The sequence below is a fragment of the Pithys albifrons genome, chromosome 7 (genome assembly GCF_047495875.1).
Source record: "Pithys albifrons albifrons isolate INPA30051 chromosome 7, PitAlb_v1, whole genome shotgun sequence".
Classification (NCBI taxonomy): Eukaryota; Metazoa; Chordata; class Aves; order Passeriformes; family Thamnophilidae; genus Pithys; species Pithys albifrons.
The window spans coordinates 47,161,350-47,182,613 of record NC_092464.1 but is presented as its reverse complement, the minus strand read 5'-3'; the positions used below and the strand labels follow the sequence as shown (position 1 = coordinate 47,182,613).

The 21,264-nt window shown below is 35.4% G+C and overlaps 1 protein-coding gene across 1 annotated transcript in view; it reads left to right on the top strand.

Moving 5' to 3' along the window:
* DPY19L1 (dpy-19 like C-mannosyltransferase 1) overlaps nucleotides 1-21,264 on the top strand; it is a 43,713-nt gene that overhangs the window by 18,831 nt on the left and 3,618 nt on the right. The window contains exons 9-21 of the mRNA XM_071561401.1: nucleotides 1,139-1,230; nucleotides 2,679-2,778; nucleotides 4,070-4,147; nucleotides 5,679-5,765; nucleotides 7,213-7,272; nucleotides 9,792-9,872; nucleotides 10,620-10,721; nucleotides 11,378-11,449; nucleotides 12,868-12,917; nucleotides 14,247-14,271; nucleotides 15,771-15,890; nucleotides 19,684-19,858; nucleotides 20,645-20,744. Coding sequence (XP_071417502.1) covers nucleotides 1,139-1,230; nucleotides 2,679-2,778; nucleotides 4,070-4,147; nucleotides 5,679-5,765; nucleotides 7,213-7,272; nucleotides 9,792-9,872; nucleotides 10,620-10,721; nucleotides 11,378-11,449; nucleotides 12,868-12,917; nucleotides 14,247-14,271; nucleotides 15,771-15,890; nucleotides 19,684-19,858; nucleotides 20,645-20,744 — 1,142 coding nt within the window. The remainder of the gene's footprint in view (nucleotides 1-1,138; nucleotides 1,231-2,678; nucleotides 2,779-4,069; nucleotides 4,148-5,678; nucleotides 5,766-7,212; nucleotides 7,273-9,791; nucleotides 9,873-10,619; nucleotides 10,722-11,377; nucleotides 11,450-12,867; nucleotides 12,918-14,246; nucleotides 14,272-15,770; nucleotides 15,891-19,683; nucleotides 19,859-20,644; nucleotides 20,745-21,264) is intronic.

Genomic DNA, 21,264 nt, shown 5'->3' with positions numbered 1-21,264 from the left:
TTTCTGTACTCTGCGTTTATTTAACACTATTTCTGTGCATTTATTTTGCACTATTAATGTGTGAAACAGCAAGACTATAAGCAAGGAATCATACGGTGTTGATTCTAGTGACTTTAGTAAAACAGTATTTAAAAAAAAACATTTTAAGATGATACGAAGCAAGGGGAAAGGAACATTCTTGCACCAACATCCTACAAGTTTTTCACAGATTTGTTATGGGCCATGTTAAGATGAATTACATTTTTATCCTGTAGTTGCAAAGATCCTACTTCTAATTTGTAGTGCAAATGTATGGATAGCCATTTTGAACCCATTTTTTATGTGTCAAAATTGTCCTGTAAAATTGTAATCATTTCTTTTGCTGGTGAGTGCCATCTGCAAGCACTTTATAAAGAGCTGAATATAAACCCTGTAGGTGACAGTTGTAGGTGAGTCATTTGTCATGAGATCCATTATTTGTTTGCCATGCACCCTGTTAATTAAGAAATTATTGAAAAAGTTACTCACTTGACTTCATTGTATTATGCTTTGCTTTATTAGGGTTAAAGAATGAAATATGTGAGTTAGTATAAGCTCTGTATGAGCTTAGTTTCTTGTGTTCAGTTTTAGTGGCCTGTTTTTGAGGACAGCTTCAGATTTTATACTTTATGTGCTGTTGCTAGCAGAAATGTGAAGTGTTTATAGCCTAGAGAACTCCAACATAATGAAGAGTATATTGGTTTATCCTTAAGATCCTCTCCCCCACACGCTTTCTCCTTCTGAGTGTGGCAAGTCACTGTCTGATTTTATGAATTATTTTAGTTACCTGAAGGAGTTGATAATTTCAGCTAAAGCAGGAACAAGCAGCTGCTGTCCTGCCTTTTTTCTTGGATGTTCTCTAGCTGCCCATTTAATTTTTGGAAAGCAGTGATCTATTTTAATTAAATAGTGCATCATAGGCCGCAAGTCTGGAAGCTACTCCCTTTTCCCTTCTCTTTTCTACTTCCTGGCTTGTTTTTTTTTAACTTTGTCTAAATGTCATGTAACTTGGTTTTTGCTTTATTGAAGTATCTATAATTGTTCATTTAAAAATACAAACCCATGTTTTTATGGAAGTGTATCAGTGAATGTCACCATCTAACCCAGTTCTTATTTTTAGTGCACTCGTGTCATGTGGACTCCACCTCTCCGTGAAAGTTTCTCATACCCATTCCTTGTGCTGCAGATGTTGCTTTTGACCTATATTCTCAGGTACCTTTCAATTTGTGCTTGGCTCTTTGCAATGCTTTAAAAAAATTGAATGTCACAGGATATTTATTTAAATCAACTATTTAAATATTTATTTGAGTGCCTCTGTGTGCTGTAGAAACGTTATCATTAACACAGAAACTTTCCTGTGGCTGTTACATTGCAGACGCTGCACCAGTAGAACTGCAGTCAAATTATTCACTTATTAAAAGGAAAAAACTTTGCAACTTGAAGACATGATTAACATAAAAGTCAGAATTACTGTGTTGGCAAATACGTATCTAAAGTAAAAATCAGAATTTTTGGCTGATGTCCCTTCCTTCCCATGAGAAACAAGCAGATACCTCATTTGGTTTTGTCCCTCTTGGAGAGAGTGGTATGTTGGTTGCACTTAGAATAAGCCTGTGCTTTGCAACAGAGGATGCTATAGGCACCCATAAGCTAGTATGTTCTTGCAATTTTCTGTGACTAATTAACTAGTCTAATTAACTAGTTCAATGATTTAGAGCAGCCTAATTACATTAATGCAGGGATGTTATTGAGTTTGTTAGCCCTGCTTTTTCATGATTCTTTCTGGCTTGCTACGTGATTGTGTTACTTTCTTGCCTCTGTTTTGGAAAATAAGCATGATCCTTCATACTTAAAGACTTTTCCACCAACTCCATTGCATCAGATTTGCAATGTATTTATTATTTAGCTCAACTTAGTCTTTAGAACCACAGATTTACATTCATATGTACTGATTTGTAGTTATTGATATTTAAAGCAAAAGTATTTTGTACTTGTCAATTATTTGTGGTTTTTATGTGAGGAAAAGGTACATGCTTTCTAGAATTTAGTGAAATTTGAAAAATAGCATGTTTCTGAATTGAACTTGAAGCTAACACAGGATTAAATATTTTAAATAACACTTATTTCAGGACATGGCAAATGGGCTGGTTTCAGTTACAGACGAGTGTCACATATTTGTCATTATCTCCTTCCCTGAATCATCACTCAGGATTTCTAGCAGAAAGTTGCAGAAAGTAAACATGGAAGAAATGTGAGAGAGAGAAGTTAAATGACTTTCAAATGCAAGCTGTTCTGGAAACAGTTGAGATTTCAGCAGAAATGAAAATGGTGGTTACCTGACTGTAGAGTTGTTACAAGAAAGCGAACCCTTTGCAAACAACATACTTTGACCTGCTGTGTAGCAGGAGAAGACCTGTTTGGTAACAAGGGACTCATCAGGTAGTAAAGAAATATTTAGCATCAAAAACTGTTGTCATGGAAACTCAAGAAAAAAAGGATAATAAATTTACTTATGCAGTGTTATTTGTAGTTCTTATGTATCATTATCTAACTTCCAAGGTAACTGTGTTTTTATTGCATTTTCTGTTGTACTTTTCAATTATATGCAAACACCTGTGTAATTGTACTTACTGATGCCTGTTCTGTCTCTTTTTCCCAAGGATTCCGAATATTAATACAGGAAGCTTGATTGCACTGTGTGTTTCTAATGTCTTTTTCATGCTTCCCTGGCAGTTTGCTCAGTTTGTTCTTCTAACTCAGGTAAGCCCATATTCACCTCTGAGTAGCCTCTTTGTCTAATCTGTGCAAATTGAATGCTTTGTATAGACAGCTACTGAATTCACAGCTATACAGGTGCTTTCCTTTTAGCCAAATTTCACTCTTGTTCTCAGGAAAGATTCTCACCATTTACATCAATATTTTTCTAGTCTTAAGTTTAGAAGTTGACCATTTACACCACTCAGTATTCTGTTTCCAGGACTAAAAAATTTACTTTTCCCTTAAAAAGAGCCTCCAGACTGAGATCAGTACATAAGAACAAGGAAAAAAAAGTGTTTTGAAGTACAGAAATTAAAAAAAAGGCATTGATCTAACATCTCTTAAGGCTGTTCTAAATTTTTGATTGAAGCAGTGTCTGCATGGCATGTGATATCTGGCATGATTTTGCATGATTTCCTAATTAATTTTGATGAGTATGTGAGTAGTGCTGTAATCTTACTTGTCTGAGATTTTGGACAGTCGAGGCAACATCAGTTAGTGTTGAAAGACAGAGAATGCTAATGTGAGCCGTAAGAGAGTGTCATACAGCCCACTTCCTTAGTGTTGGAATCGATTGAAATGTAGCCTGTTGACTGAAATCCATCTATGTCTCCATTCCTTTTCACTTGTCTGTCTTACTTGAAGCAGATGTTGCTTGGTTTGAGTTGATAGCTTTGAACAATCAATATATGCTGTGGTATGCAAGTGTTCTCACTGCAGAAGAGGAAGCCTATAGAGTCTGTGAAATACTGAGAGAAATTCGTCACTATAACCTGTTTAAGATGCTGGGCCTGAAATTTGAAATTACAGGCTCACTTTATAATTTCATTAATTTCCCATGTGACTTTTAACAAGCTGCCTAATCAATGAGTCAACGGGTCTTATTTTCCTCAGCAGCAAATTGTAGATGTTTCAATACTTTGCTAAAAAGTTAAATAATGAATTATTCTTTTAGATCTTGGGACTGATTTGGGGGTTTTTTGTGTTTTATTTTCTTACTTTGTTTTAAATCTAAGGGTGAAAGGTAATGTGTTAGTGCTATATTTTGGTGACTTACATTTTTATAAAGCTGAATACTTATTTCTTAAACATCCTACTGTATATGATAATTGTTATTCAGAGCAGTGCAATAGGTTTAATAATTGTTAAATGCCTGAGTACTTAGCTAGCAAAAAAGTAGCAATAAAAGTTAATGATTGTTTGGATAATTTCTCTTTTTGCATGAATGTAGATTCTGCTGGAAAGAGTACACCAGTGCAGATTGTTTTAACTTCTCTTTCACTTTTGATTCTAGATAGCCTCATTATTTGCGGTGTGCATTATGGGTTATATTGACTCCAGCAAATTACAGAAGATACTAACTGCTCATATGGTAATACTTTTTTAAAAAAAAACTTAAATCCCCTCTAACAGGTCAAAGCATCAAAGGATTTGTCTGAAATGTTTTCCTTAGTTGCAAAATGGTTGAAAAGATGCAGTAATAAGGGAGGGTGAGGCCTGGATTTGAACTAAGATTGGGTTTTGAAAACTAGAGTAGCCCTGACCATTCAAAGATCTTGAGGTTTAACTATTTGGGGAGATATCTAGAAAGGAGGACCAAAAAAATAAACTGTTAATCTGAGGAGTGAAATTTTTTTTTCAAAACTGGGTGGGAAAGTCAAGAAAGAAAGGAGATTAAGTGAAAGATGTGTAATTTTCTGCCTAATACCTGATTTTAATATGTAAAGATAATGATACAGTTTTGCTTCCAGGAGTTCTGCTCTTTGAAGCAAGATTGCAGTTTTAAATATGAAGGAAGATGTAAACAGCTTTTTTAAAGAAATATTGTCTTTAAAAGTATATTTTTGCTAAAATTATGCTATGCTAACTCAATGGGCAAAAAGAGAATATTTACCCCAGGAAAGAAACTAAATTGCATTTTGTACATTTTCAAACATTTTTTACAATACTGTGAATGAAACTAGAGGCAGTAATAAGTTCTATGCAACTCATTTCTCATATAAACCTGGGACACCAAATACTTGTTTCCAGTCAGATTTACCAGGAAAATTTGCAAATGAGCATATTTTTCAGAAGGTTTTTTTGACAGAAGTAGGATGAATTACTCAAGCTTTTTGGCTTATGCCAGTAGCTATATCGTAATTTGGGTGCTAAAGTGGCACAAACAGCCTATTTTCAGATAGATAAACAATCATGTTGTGTTACAGAGAAAGCTTAATGAGTCTGGGTAAACTGCCAGTCTCTGTTTTGTGGTGTTTTCAATTTTTGCTTCCCCCTTTGCTCCTTCTCTTCTGTGAAAAATGAAAGTCTTAACTGTATGTGAAGAGGGGAGTAGAAAAGTCTGCAAATAACTATGTTGTTTTCCTTTATTCCTGTGTATAAAAGACAGAGCTTGATCATTGATTTTGATCTCCAAGATAAATGTAATTCAGATTGCTTTCTATTAAAATGAAAGCACAGTAGGAGATCAGGATGGTGGATTAAAGTTTTGTTTCAGGCTTTTCTTTCAAACTCACATAGTAAGGTGCATATGATCAGTCAGTGAGAGTTCTGCTTCCCTGATTTGGGTATGATTGGATTTTAAATAGATGCTTGTCAGTTTGGAAGGAAGAACACAACAGACATTTTATTCAACATTTTTGTGTTTGTCCAGAATTCTGAAAGGTATCCAACAGAATGGAGAACTAATACAATAATTTGGAAAAAAATATGAATGTCTTAGAAATAACTTCAGAAATTTATCTGTTGTACCATATGAAAGGAGTTAATCTTGTGATCAGATTGTCTTGTCCTTAAGTACTTTCAAAATATAACCTAACACAGGTGTTTTTAATTTTAAAGCTGTTGACACAACAGGGTTACCTTTTCTACTTTAAATAATTATTTTTGCCTTCTTCTTTCAGGTATCTCTTGCAGTGTGTTTTATTTTGATGTTTGGTAACTCAATGTTACTGACATCATATTATGCTGCATCCTTAGTGGTTATCTCGGTAAGTTGTTTAACTAAAAATCATGACATACTAAGACTGTAAATGCTGTACTATTACATATGTAGTGATGTGAAATGAGAAACTGCTGCATCACCAGACAGTTGAGAAAGCTTTCACATGAGAAACACAATTAGGCCATGAAGATATCTAGTGAATGAGTAAGTACTATTTAAAAAATCATGATTTTACACCAAAACCCTCTTCCTAAGAGAAATTCTCTTAAAGCTCAGTTCTCCTATTTTTGTACCTCTCTTCTTTTTATAAAAACATAAAATTTACCAGATACGTATTTTTGACCAGAGTAATTGTAAAGCAAGAACATGAGCAAGGAAGAGTTTCACTGAAACGCTTCTTTATTGGTAGTAAATCCATTAATGCTGAACAAATGATTAAAACATTTAGTCATTGGTTTAAGACTTGGAGGCTGCTGAATCACACTGCCACGTTAGTGATATTATTCACTGAAGACCTGTCGTCATTCATTATCTTAATTTTTCCTTAAATGGGAAAACAACCCGTGATCTCTTTCAGTTTCATACAGTTTCTCTTAAGGGATTTATGTACTTAGGAAATAGCCTATAAAGTTGTGTGAATGGATCTCATTTAGCTTACAACAAATCATCTTAATTTCTGATTATTTTTGTCTCTTTCTTGTCTGTTTATATTTTGTCCATCATCAAAAGAGTGGTAATTTCTCGCAATAAACTGTCTTTGGCTACATATTTGCTGTATCATAGTTTGCTTGTTATAAATTTATTCTAGTTTCTTGTAGCATTTTATGTATTTGTGTAGTAAGTACAGGTATGTTGAGTTCCTTGCCTGTTTTCTGCTTTGAGAAAAGTAATTACTGTTTGCATGTTATTTGGGTGCTTATAGTGGCCTCAGTCTTATATGTGGACTGGATTTCTGGAAGCTTTTAATTACATTGTTCATCAAATTAGCTGAAAATGAGTCTTCTTTGTGTCATAAAATGAGGAACATAATGTGAAACAGAAAAATACAAGTAACTCCTACCACCCTCCATATTCTGCTGCCTTACTTGAAAATTGTTTGTATTATGCTGCCCGTAATTTATTTATTACTTCAGATGTTTCTTGTTGATCATGGAAGTAGACATAATTCAGTTTCCCATTGGCTTTGATTTAAAGACCATTAGAACTGTATAATAGAAAATCTTCTTACTTGTTAAGGAGAAAAGTAGTCTTCCATTAATTGTATATAAACTGCAGTAAGAGTTTTTATGCTGGCATGTTTTGCCAGTGCTGAGTGAAATCATACTGCTAAATATTCATTCATATTTCAGGTTGTATTAATTATGCAAGGTTATTTAATAAACAGCTGTGTGTTGCAATAGGCTTACCAGGCAACCAAAAATACTTCATCTGGGGTACTAGAATGTCTTATTTGTTACTATGTTACCTGAAAATGTACATTCATTTTTTGTCAGGGTATTCTTGAATGGAGTCCAAAAATCTTGAAAAGCCGCAGAAGGGAAGTGTATGTGTGGGTAAGGAATTTCATATATTTTGAATTTCAGAGAAAAACTAAGTCTGATTTTTTTGGTTTAGTGAAATACAGAAATAACTTCTGGTTTAGTTTTTAATAATGGAAAATCAAGGAATGTAACTGAACTCCTGTCTTTAATAGATTGTCCATGTTTCCAGCAATTAATCTTCAATTCCTGAAGAAAGAAAAGAGCATAAACATGTATTTATATCAGAAAACTGTAATAGCCTTCAAATGGCAGCAAGTTTAATTTTAGATTACCAACTTAACATGTTTTTAAAAAACCTAAGATCTCTATGGAAATCCCTTTAAAATAAAGGTCAATTTACAAAGGGCAAGTAAAAGCGTAACAGTGCTTGCAGAAATGGAGATTAAGATGCTGCATTAGATATTCACTAATGTGTCCTATATAATTTTTTAAAGATATTTTTAATAACAACAGCAAACATCTTAAAATTACATAAGAAAGCAGTTTGTAGCAAAACATTGTAGGGTATCTGTGTGTGGTTTGAGAGCAGTAGAAGTCATCATGTCCAAACAGGGAGGACACTCCTGAAACTCTTACAAATAAAATATAACTGTAGAAAACACAAGAAGCAACTTGAGGCATAACATTAACATGTAAAAACACCTGAAGTGGGAGCCTACTTAGACTATGACTGACTTAAGACAGGCATTCTTCTTAAATGAAGGCTAACCTGTAGCAAAACCGGGTGGAATTCATACAGTTAGAATTAGAACAGAAAGGAATTAAAATATTTATAGCAAACTGGAGTGCATGTGTATGTGCCTGCCAATGTAGTTAGCTGTGGGACCAGGGAAAATCAGAGTGTAGTCATGTCTCATGTCAGTTCTTTTAAAAAGGATACCCAAGGCATTTATGGAATGGTAGACTAGTAAATCTACTTTTTGTAGAAGAATAAAACGTGTGCAGTGATGAAGTTGATAAGCTGTATGTACATGCAGCATTGGAGGGATCCAACACAGCTGCTGTGGAAGGGAAGGAAGTCATGCCTCACAAATGTTTGACTTCTCTGAAGGATGTAGGAAAGGGTATGTGGGTGAATGTAATGCCCTTGGATTTCAAAAACCCTTTGGAGAAGTTATCTAACTGGAACTATAAAAGAAATTAAACTCATGGGATAAGGTGTGAATGGTAGAAGGGAAGAAACAAAGAGTGGGATTAAATGGTAAGTTTTCAAAAGAATGCCACCACCCTAAATGCGTGTATAAAATAAGTGATCCTAAATAAGGTCTTGCCACTCAGCAGAGAAATCTTTGTACTTTTATGGAAAGTTCTCTGAACATATCAATGTATTACTGACAGGCACCAGAAAGGAAAATGCATGATGGAAGTCACAGAGAAGGAACTACAGAGAGAGCAGAAGTTTTTTAATTTGTAAATTCATACATAGCATCATACATATTGCATGCAGTCTCAGGCAATGTGTCCTACTTTAAAAAAACCCCAAACAATTAAACCCTAGAATGCCTTCCCCCAAAATCTACTACCATCAGATTTAAGTTGAGTATGAAGATAATTATTAATGCAGATTCGCTAAATAGCTGGGATTTTAAAATAGGTTAGAATTCTACATCTTGTAAAATAAAGGTAAATATTGCAAAGCCAGTGAATAAAGTAGGATATAATTACAGGTTTTTTAGTGCCCCTTATGTCAGCAGCATTAAGCTTATAAGGAACAGGAAAGTTACTATGGAAGCCAAAAAAATAGAGGCATTCAGAAAAGGATTAGGATACCTCCTAGGTATTTAGGTTTCTTAGCAGCAAGTAAATGAGATGATTGAGTGCAACCCGTTGTCACTTAAAAACCCTGGTTACAAAAGGGCAAAGATCAGTGTGTATTTTGTTGAATTCTCTTTGAAGGCAGTTGCTGTAGAGCTCAAATACAAGATACTGAGACAGATTGTCCTATTCAGTTGATCCAGTTTTATAAAAAATTAGATAGATGAAGTGACACTGCCAAGAATTTAATCTTTCTGCAACAGGGATAAACTTGATACATAACTAAAAGTAGTAACTGTACATACTTTGTTTATATTTCCTTCAAGTTCTAATTTGAGATTATTTTTAGACGGTGCTATAAATCAGCTAATTCCTCAAAGATTTGAATTACCAGAGTAGCACAGCCTGATAGTATGGAATGGCTCTTGCTGGAAAATAATCCCTACACACCAGTGTACGCAAAACGGATGGAACTGGCAGTCAGGCTGCCCCTCTTTAAGTTCACTTTGGTACCTCCTCCGTGACAATGTTGTGTGCAGCTGAAGTGTAAAATCAGCTGCACAGAATTATTTCAGCTGTAACAGAAAATACAATAAGACTTAAAACACCCCAGTATACTGAAATCTGGGAAGTGTCACTGGTTAGAAATTATTTTACTTATGGGTGGTAACATAGAGTTTGTAATTAGTAGCTAAATTAGATAAGCAGTTTAAAAACTAAAATATTTCTGTAAAAGTTTAAGACATGTTTATTTCATTCCAAATATATTTTTTAAGGTAATTGAAGGATGTGCCTGGTTATTTGGGACAGTCACCTTGAAATACGTGACTTCTTTTCTGCTTGGAGTAGCTGACGATGTAAGTTCTCTTATTGGAGTACCTAGTTAGTATCTTCAAAAATTCTATGATTCTTAATATTTTGATTTTGACATCTTACTGATATACTCCCATGAAAGTCCAGTATTTATTTTGCAGAAATGGGAGAGAGATTGTATATTTGCTTTCTCTCTCATTATGTATTATCACTTTGAGATGTTATTACAGAATTTTGTGAAAAAGCAAATATATTTATTTTTGAGTTAGCAAATACTCTGTGTTTGTTTTTAAATGTGGAATTATAGACCTTTGTTTATTTTGTGTATCTTCTACTTACACCTTTTATTTACTCAGTTTCTTGGCTCACTCTTCTCTGAAGCTAAACTTTAGGGCAGTTTTGAAATGCTTGATATAACAAGGTCTTCTTGCTTTACTTCTGCCCCTTTTCATGTTGTTAAAAACTTGTCTGCAGATGTGTATCAAGGGGTAAAAGATGGGAAGCTCATATTTTAAAATATGAGTATGCAAAACTATACATGTCCTGAATCCAGTCACAATGGTAACACCCTTTTTTCTGCTGTTTTCTGCTTTTTATGTAACATTGTCCAGCCTGTGTTACACTCAAAGATGTCATTTGTTACACTGGAAGTAGGTTTTTGGTGCTCTTATAACTATATTGTAAATAGTGTAAACGCTTGTTCTAATTTACATCTGAACTACTTTGTTGTGGAAAACTGGACAGTTTTTGCTTACTGCAGTTTGAGATTTTTTTCCTGTATATCCTACCAGGCTCATATAGGAAATATATTGAAATCTAAATTTATTGGCTACAAGGATTTTGATACATTAATGTATACCTGTGCTGCTGAGTTTGACTTCATGGAAAAAGAGGTAATTTTGTCAAAATACATGATTATGAAAGGGGGAGCTTTTTGGTTTATCTTTGTTTGTAACTTAAAACATCTAAGAACCATCACCTCCTACAGCCATCATAAGTTCAAGTGCTTACTTGTGAAAAGAGAAATTAATGAGCTAAGGCTAAATTTAACTGCTTTTATTGCATTTAAATGAACTAAACAGAGTTCTGATTTTGAATCTAAGAAATGTGTTTGCTTGAATAAGAGAACTGCTTGCTCAGAGATAAATGAAAGGTTATAGTTCTGCAAACTTGAGATTTTATGTGGCTCTCTATAACTGATTTTGAGTATATGGGAAATGTACTGAGAGCTGTGTGGTAGGTTTAGACAACAGAGCAGCACTGAAGTTTCATAATGTGGCATTAGTAGACTTTTAGTTTGTCAGTATCTAGATGTGCATTTGGAATGTTTATAGGTTACTCAGCCCATAGTAGTCAAATTCAGATGAGATACAAGCTACTAGACTTTGGGTGGAAATAGTTAGCTGATCACCCTAGTATTGTGATGTCTGGGTAGAGTTTACATTTACATTTTACTCAAGGAAGAGCTCTTTATATTATTGCCTTTTAAATGACCATTGAAATAATTATATATTAAGAAAGCAATTAATGCAGTTGATTTCCATTGTAGACTCCAGTGAGATACACAAAGACTCTCCTATTGCCAGTTGTTCTGGTGGTTTTTGGGGTAATTGTCAAAAGGGTAAGTGATTGATGTAGTGAATCACCTTTACCTTGAATTTACTTCTCAGCTTTTTTAAAGGGATCACTATTTATTTTGAGATGGGTTGAAGTTAGTGTGGTGGGTTAACCTTACCTGGGTGCCAGGTGCCCACCAAGCTGTACTCCCCTTTCCTGTCCTCACTATAACAGGGGAAAAGAAGAGTTGAAAAATGTCTTGGGTCAAGATAAGTATAGGAGGATTGCTCTGATTTACTGTCACAAGAAAAACAGACTTCAGTTGAGGAAGATCAATTTAATTTATTATGAATTAGAGTAGGATTGCGAGAAACAAAAATAAAAACATGTTCCCCTTCTCCCTTGGCTCAGTGGGTCCCTTCCACAGGTTGCAGGTCTGTAAGACCGGGGCCAGCATGGGTCCTTTCCATGGGGTGCAGTCCTTCAGAAACAGACTGCTCCAGCATGGGTCCCCACAGGTTGCAGCTCCTGCCAGAAAACGGTGGTCCTTTGTGGGCTCTTCTCCATGAGCTGCAGTACCTGCTAGGAATTTGTTCCTTTGTGGGCTCTCCATGGCTTGCAGCATCCTTCAGGGCATGCCCACCTGTTCTGGCATAGAGTTCTCCACAGGCTGCAGGTGAATATCTGTCTGCTCCACCATAATCCTTCATGGACTGCAGGGAAAAAAACCTACTTCCCTGTGTTCTTCTCCAAAGCTGCAAGAGAATCTCCTGGTACCTGAAGCACCTCCTCTTACTCCTTCACTGACCTTGGTGACTTCAGGGTTGTTCCTCTCCCATTTTTCTCACTACTCTCTCTTAAACCTGCTGCACAGTTACCTTTTCTTAAACATGTTTATCAGTAGAAGCCCCACCAGTGTCACTGGGGGATTCAGTTTTGGCCAGTGGTTTGAAGCCCTCTGAACTGGCTCTGCCTGACATGGGGCTGGCCCCATGACTCTTCTCACAGAAGCCACCCCTGCAGGCCCTCTGCTACCAAAACTTGCCATGTAAAAAACCCAGTACAGTTAGATAAAATACAGGTTTTCAAAAGCATTTACTTCAAATTCTGTATTATCTATATGAAGATTCTTGCAAAGGTCCAGTCCTGAGTCAGTTGCTTTGGTGTTAAGTGCTAAAAATACTTGTGTCACTTAGCTGATGGATACTGTAACTGGAGTTCATAACTGGGTTTGTAAATTTGATTATGTATAATTTGCGTAACAACAAGTTACTGTTTACATGGGAACAGATGGGCTAACTGCTAACTGCCTGGCTAATTAAACATCCTCAGAAAGCAGTTTTAGCTTAAACATTGCATGTCTTTTACCATTTTCTCAAAAAGAGATTACCCAGGTGTAATTTAATTTAGCAAACGTTGAAAATGCTTTGGAATGCTTTGGAAAGTTTATTCATACTTTTTGCTGGCTCTTGTTTTCTTCAGGCAATTAAATGTATAATGTGGTCCTTATCTCAGACAGGCCAATATGAAAAGTAGGTATTGTTTTCTTTTTTGATGTAAAACGGAATTTTCTGTTGAAAGTTCATTTGATTTGCTGTATGCTGCATAAATCAGAATACTACGTTATGTTGGTCCTTTTTGAAGGCTAACTATATACACAGTTCAGCAACTGAATGGCTTGGATATGTGGTATTTTTATATGACAAGTAAAGCTAAGGTTAGATGCTGAACCTGTTTTAGACATCCTAACCCGTTTACACCTATATTTTCTATTTAATCATTTACTTTATTATGCTGTTTCTGAACCAATATTTATGTGCCTTTTTGCTTTTTTTACTATAAATGGTGAATGCAAGTTCTTTTCTTCCTGTTATTTTTTCCCAGATTTTAAAGATACATGAGTTTCATCCTTAGGAATTAAGTATTTTCTACGTCTCTTTAATACTACTCTACCTGTCACAACTGTTTGACATCACTTGTTGATACTTTACTAAAGAGAAGTCAGTTTGTCTGATTGAATGTTGCCATTTCACTGATGTATCTTTTTACTCCCTGTTTTTTTCTATAATACCATTAATCATTTTAGTGATCTTGCTATCTGTAGACTACTGAATATTACCAAAATTTCAACAGATGTGAGCAGGATTAAGCATTCTATCTTCACAGATACTTTTGGAGAAAAACAAATGTACAGGATTTTGACTCTTCACATTTGTATTTCTGTCTGAGAATCCAAAATCAATATATAAAGTGCCTGATTGACTATTCTTTTGGTACCAGCGTTCTGCTTCTTGTCAGTGGTGCCCAGTGACAGGACAAAGAGTAATGGCCATAAACTGAACCACAAGAAGTTAAACTTTAGTTGAGGGAGAACTTTTCACTGAGACTGGCAGAGCACTGGAACAGACTGTCCAGGGAGGGCATGGTGTCTCCCTCTCTAAAGACATTCCAGATCCACCTGGACATGTCCCTGTGTCACCTGCGCTAGGTGACCCTGCCCTGAGAGGGCGGTTGGACTGGATGATCTCCAGAGGTCCGTTCCAACCCTAACGATTCTGTGATTCTTTTGCATTGCTAAAGTTTCATTTTCTAAATAAGCTGTTCTATAATTCATGGAATTAAAAAAAATGGTAGAATTAAAATTCGGATTTTCAGATAGATATAGGGATTGAGGAAGGTAGTTACCGGTTTGCAGTATTTTGAAAACCTTCATAGAGTGGAAAAAAATTTCTGTGCATACATTGACTCACGCTTACTGCATTAGTTGTGTTGTCTAATGCCACTATAGATGATTTTAAAATAGGACCAGCACTTCTGTAATGCATTAATAATGTGGGGTTTGTGTTGGATTTATTTTTCAGAGAAGAACGTTTTAACCATGGTGAGGTAAGATTCTTTTTCTGCACAATTTTACTTGTTAATGTGAATACTCAATGTTGAAATGCAAGTCTGATGCTGATACTTACATGCTTTATTTGAGTTAAGTATTTGTATTTTTTATTCGCTCAAATTGGGTTTGTTAGATCACCAGAATAATTCTGGAATTTTGAACAAAAAGGTGCACTGGCTAATGGAGGTGATTGTACAAGAGAGGGGTCTTGGCCTTTTGCTGTAGCACTAGAAAAAGACACTGAAATTGGACTGGACCTTCTGTTTTCTCCATGTGGACAGAGAAGGAGATTGCTTCATTTACTGGGCTTTCTCATGATTGATAGTCTTAAAATTCTGTTTTAAAACATGCCATAATGAATATAATACTACATATGGTTCTTTTTAGTAAAATTATGCTAAACAATGTACTGTGTCCAGTTCTGGAGCCTTTAGCACAGAAAAAACATAGACCTGTCAGAGGAGGTCTGCAAAAACAATTGGGAAGGGAACATCTCTCCAATGGAGACAGGCTGAGAAAGTTGCCAGGGAGACCTAATGGGACCTTTCAGTGCTTAAAGAGGACCTGTATAAGAAAGACAGGGACAAACTTGTTGGCATAGCCTGTTTTGATAGGATAAGGGATATAGACTTCAAACTGAAATCAGGTAAATTTAGACGAGGTATAAGGTAGAAATCTTTTACAATCAGAGTGGTGAAACACTGAAAGAGGTGGCCCAGAATGCTGGGAAATTTGTGTCTAGTTGCCTTAGGGAAGTTTTAGATTCGATATTAGAAAAATTTCTTCACCAAAGGGGTTGTCAAAAATTGGAATAGGCTGCCCAGGGAAGGAGCTGAGTCACCACCCCTAGATATTGTGTTTAAAGACATGTAGGTTTGGTGCCAAGGGACAAGATTTAGTGATGGGACTTGTCAGTGTTAGGTTAATGGTTGGACTTGATCTTAGAGGTCTTTTCCAACCTAAATGATTCTATGATAGTTGATCAATTAGACCAAAGCACTGTTTGAAAAATGGCTCTGTGATTTACCACAGCACTTTGACAAGTGATATCTGATGTTTTATAATGTTTTCTGAGAATACTGAAGCAAGCTACCTGTGATTGTGTGATTATCAAGGATGATTTTATTTGCTTCTTTCATTCCATACTTGGGTATTTTGGACACTAAATAATAAGGTCTCTTAAGTTCTATGAGAAGTTCTACAAGAAAATTTTACATTGACCCGTTTAAGGATTTTTTAATAGGTAGCCATTTCTGCAGCTCATTTTGATTTTACTGTTAATGTTTATCCTTCCTGTTGTTCCATTCATTAGCATGCTACATACATTTTAGAAAAATAAGAGAAAGTCATTATCACTATCTGAAATATGGCTTTTACTCTTTCAGACAAGTTCATAATTTAGACTATACCGAAAATGAAGTTTTGTGTTTAAGACAAATGAAAAGTGTACAAATATTGTGCTCCTACATCTCGTGTTTTCTTTATTTCTTTTCAGCTGGTATTCCATGCATTGCAGCTGTTGGCATACAGTGTCCTAGCGATTTTAATAATGAGACTAAAACTGTTTTTGACACCACATCTATGTGTTATGGCTTCCTTGGTGTGTTCAAAGCAGGTAAGGTCTCTTTTATCCTGTAGCTATCTCAGTACTTACAGTATTACAAAGATATTTGTCCTAAAGCAGATTCCTCAGTGTGTAATTGCTGAATCTGAGGGTACCAGTTAAAAATAAAGCAGATGAAATTGCCTGTCAAAAAATAATTCCATTCTCCCCTCTTCTCAAATAAAGCAAATGTCATATTTTATGCAGCTTGTCCAACTGCATTATTATATTAGTTAACATGCTGTGTATTGAGCTTCAGCACAGGGAGACATACTAGATTTTACAGTATTTACAAACCACTATGCCATTGCAAGTTTTTATTAACTATTAATTTTATCCAGTGTTTGACTTTGTTTACACTATGTTTTCGCAGCTCTTCAGAGCTTACTGCATTGCATGTTTTTGTCTTTCCAGAACTCCTGTTTGAAGTCTTGCATGTTGAAAACATTTCAGTCTTAAAAATCAAAAGTCATGTGCCTAACTTTTAATCTTTTTAGTTTGAAATCATCTATAACTCAAAATGTGACTAGATTTTTCTCCAGATATAAAAGGTATTAACGTAGGCTTTCCATCTATAAGTATCTGTGTTTTTAAGAAGTGAACTTGATTATATTGAAATAGTTGTTTTAGAAGGTTTGCACTTGCAGCAAAAGTAGGGTAAGTTGTCCTTTGTCTGGGAAGCAGACAGGGAGGCAGATTGGAAAGTGTCTGAACAGCTGGGCCCAGAGAGGAGTGATCAGTGGTGCACGGTCTGGTTGCAGGCCAGTAACTAGCAATTTCCCTGAGAGGTCAAGACTGTTCAATGTCTTTAATGGACTGGATGATGGGGCAGAGTGTACCCTCAGCAAGTTTGCTGATGGTACAAGTGGTGCCCAGTGATGTGACCGGAGGCAATGGGCACATGCTGAAACACAGGTGGTTCCCTCCAAAAATCTGGGAACTTTTACACTGTGAAGGTGATCAAGCACTGGGGGAGGTTTCCCAGAGACGTAGGTGGTGGAGTGTCTGTCCTTTGGAGATATTCAGAAGCTGTCTGGACATGGAACTGGGCAGCTGGCTCTGGATGATACTGCTTGAGCAGTGGGGCTGGATCTTTAGAGGTCCCTGTCAGCCTCCCCTGTGCTGTGATTTTGTAGAATGTCCTAAAGGTCAATTAGGGTTATATGGTGAAGGCAACTACTGTGTGTGTCAAACAACTGGAAGATGAGTGAAAGAGGCAGAATTATGCAAAGAGGAGAAAGGTGTCCCATGTTAAGCCAGGTCAACAAATGATTGTTTCCCAGAAAACTAAATTGCTTCCTTGCATATTCTTTAAGGGAAGGGCAGTTCTTTATAATACTGGACGGGTTATACAGTATCAGTCTCCTTGAATGTTGTGCTCATCACTTTCCTCATGCCTGATTTGTTACTTGACCCAGGTGAAAGTGCTGAGTGTTTGCCAACATCAAATGAATCTGTACGGTTAAAATATAAAACACTAAGAATTTGTCAAAACCTCTTTAAAAAGTACCTTATTTAGCCATCTTGTGTCTGAGTATTGGGACTTAAGAGTAATTTTCCTCTAGATACTTGCTGTTCTATAAGGTTCACAGGTGTTTGGTTTTCCAGTTTTTAGAGGTTGAAAAATGTGACTGTATGTGCAATACTGATTCAGAATTGCTGCAGGAGAGGAAGATGAGTAGGGAAAGATGGAACTTCTGACTAAATGATTGATTAGCACTTGGAACATGTATCATTAGGTGAAGTTTTAGATGTTTAAATAAAGTCCATGTTAATAAGCAGCAACTTGGTTTTACAGAAGCAAGAAAAATTAAGCAAATTCAACACGGGCAGTTATCTTACTGTAATTGAGGTCAACACTATCTTTTCATCTAGCAGACCATGGAAGTTTACCTGCAGTGGTATGTTAGTATAACTGGTTTATTTGGAGGTTAAAGATTATGCTGCATATGGAAAAGGAATTTTATATGTTATGTTCTTTCAGCCCATTGCTTGAATCCCTGTACTTTCCATTACCATCAACTTGAAGCAGATGATAGACAATAAAAACTATAATAATGGACTATTTCCATAATCTGGAACACTGTGATGAAAAAGTGACTTAATGTTGATTTTTATTGGAAAGTAATTCAATTTGTAACACATTTTAAAGCAAGATTTTTTTAATGAAGGAAAGAGGAAGAAATAAATGTATCTTTGTGAAGGGAGTAAAGTCCCTTCTCTACAACTGCATTTTATATGTTATAAACTTGTGATTAGAACCTATTCTTCTCTAAGTTGAACAGAGATGAATAATTAAATTAGGGATCAGTTCAGTTTTCTCAATTTACTGTTGCGACTTCAAATTAGGCCCAAGCCTGCTGTTATTTCTGTTCAGATTTTTAACTCTTTACATCTGCACACTTCCTCTTTCTGTTAGGAAAAATTATATCATCCTGAGTGGAATTTTTGAAAGCAAAATAAAACAGCTAGAGAAAGACTTAAGGTATTCATTTGTTAAAAACAAACTAATAAGCTTGAATTGATAAAATACCCACATGAGGAACAGCATCCTGTGAAAGAAATGCTTCTTTTGCATTGCATATATATTCAACCATTCTAGACTCTTTATATAAACAAAATAGTGCTAAATTCAGAGACTTTGAACATTAATGAGGTTTTATAAAAGCATGACAGGAATGTGATTTTCTTCAACTTGAAAAGCCATGGAACTTCTGAAGTTTTAACTTGTCCATGAAGTGACATTTTCGGTGACTGTTGTCAAAAGAGATGTGCTTATGTAGAGCAGCCTACAAATGAATTAATTTTCCTTCATCCTTCCAGAGCCTCACAGGGGTCAGGCATATTTAGTATATTAAGTACTCCTGGCTAATATCGCTGTTCTTGCAAGAGTGTTTAGCAAGCCTTTGAGGATGAGAGTAGAGTACACTGCATTTTGGAGAGGTGGCTGGGAAATATTAATAACCTAAAGCAGTTAATGGTTAGTTTATGAGAAAGATGGTACATGCTACCTAACTGGTGCAATCATCCTGGTGGGAGCTTCTACTGAGAGACTTTATTATGTTTTTTCATGCTTTAATTAAAAAAACCCAAGTACTATAAATGAAATATATTTATTTAGTGTGGGTTTGATATTTTTGAAATGTAGAGCCTTCTAATTAACAATAGCTTGGGAAAAATTTCAATTTATACTTTGCCTTATCTAAGATTTAGGTCAAATATGGATGTGATAAAGAGTTCCTTCTCAAACTTCAACATAGCAAGTTTAGTACTACTTTTTTCTTAACTACCTGTTTCACATATTTATCATTGTTTTGCTTACATCCTCCAGCAAACTGTCTTCAGGAAAAAATACAAACCCCAGTTTAAAGTAGGACATAAAACAGCATTAAACTTACTATCCCCAAAGTCTGTCTTTCTGATATGTTTCAGAAGTTTGTAGTAGTCTATATACTACAGATAGAAACTCTAGTTCTAAATTTGAGATAAAATACTGTAAAAGTCCAGTTAGCTTTATTGAACCATCTTTACTTGCAGAATTTGAAATCTGAGCTACAACTTTAAAAGCTGCATTGATGTAATTTTTTTAAATTTTTTTTATATTTTAGAATTACAAATGTAATGTCTGACATTCTGTAAGCATGAATAACTCTTAGGAGGTCTCACTGAAGTTTATTGGAGAAGCAATAGCAGAGATGTTTCATGTAATATATGTTAGGTTCCTCACAGAGAAATAAAAATGAATTGTTCTGCATACAGCATTACAGAACTGTTGTCTAGGAATTAATCAATTCTTGCCTTTCAGTTATTTGGATGGCTCTTCTATAAAATCCAGCCCAAAACATTGGTCTTTGCTATTCTAGCATTGATGGCAATAGAAGGATCTACAAACCTTCAAACTCAGTGGAACATCATGGGAGAATTTAGCAATTTGCCACAGGAAGAGCTTTTGGAGTGGATTAAAGTCAATACCAGACAAGGTAAACTATTTAAGTGTAGAATGTTCCCCATTTACTGTGAGATTGAACCACAGAACTTGTTATGAATGACTGCAGCAGTATTGCTACTGTCTGTGGCTGTGCCTTGGGACTATCCTAAATCCTAAAGCCAAGTCACATATACTTGTCCATCTAGAAGCTACCTCAGTTGGAAAAAGCACTGAAAGCTTGCTTTGTTGGACTCCAGGTTATCAGCCCAGACGTTGTAGCCATTGGTGTAGTATTTCAACAAAAGCCTCTTTGCCAAGTCCAATTAAAAAGGTTTTTACTTAAATGACACTGGTCCTCTCTGTAGATCCATGATCACCATTTTACTACAAGAGAATTAAAAATGTGTATATGCTGGTGGCACCCCTCCTTTTCCTAAAATAAGTAAAAGTGTCAGAAAACTGGCTGGAAACAATGCCTTTTTAGCAAGAAAATACGTTCAAGTCAAAGTGGACTAAGATCTTATTGCCCATTTAACACTGGTGTAAAAAGTGAGAAGTGAAGTGTGTTGTTGTAGTGAATATGTTACTCTACCCATTCAAGAAAAATAAGATGCGTTAAATCTTCATTCTTAGTTGCTTAGTTATCTAATGGCTTATATTGAATTCAAGGTTAGAAACTAAAATTGATTTTGTGTGTCTCCTGTTGGTGCCATGTAAGGCCTTTAAAAAACCCTATTTGTGGTTTTCCTACAGGATTACTGTTTAGATATTTGAATTCCTTCTCTACACTTGCTGCTCAGTTGTTCATGTCAAACATGCCTTTCATTGTGCATTTCAGATGCAGTTTTTGCAGGAGCAATGCCTACAATGGCAAGTGTTAAATTGTCCACACTGCGGCCTGTTGTAAATCATCCTCACTATGAAGATGCAGGTTTAAGGTAAGTTTTGCAGTTGAGGGTTTATTTGTATTTACTGTTAATTCTCTTAATGTTTGCAGTATACAGTAGGAATGGCATCATGCTATATAGTAAAATTTGTTAAAACCCCATAAAACTTGATTTGTTATTTTAGTTGGATTGGAAACTCATGTGTTATTTCTTCAGGATTTATATTCATCAGAAAAGATACGCTATAGGGGTAGATATGGCTTCAAACTTACATACAAAAAAATCAGAATTAAATTATGGAATTGGATTTAATGCGTACTTCTATACTTTCATCATTCTAGTTAGTCCAGACATTGTAGACAGATTTTGTATTTTTCTCAAGAGTGCCAGTTTAGTTATTTCTGTTGACTTTCTGTGATTGACTGTCATTTGTTTTGTGATAATTTTTTAATTACTGAAATACTAAGACTAGTTGAAACTGAAATTTTGTAATGGAATTACTAAGTTTTCTACTCTGTTATTTTCAAAATTGGAATATTTTCCTAAATTGAAATTGATTTATGGGAAAACA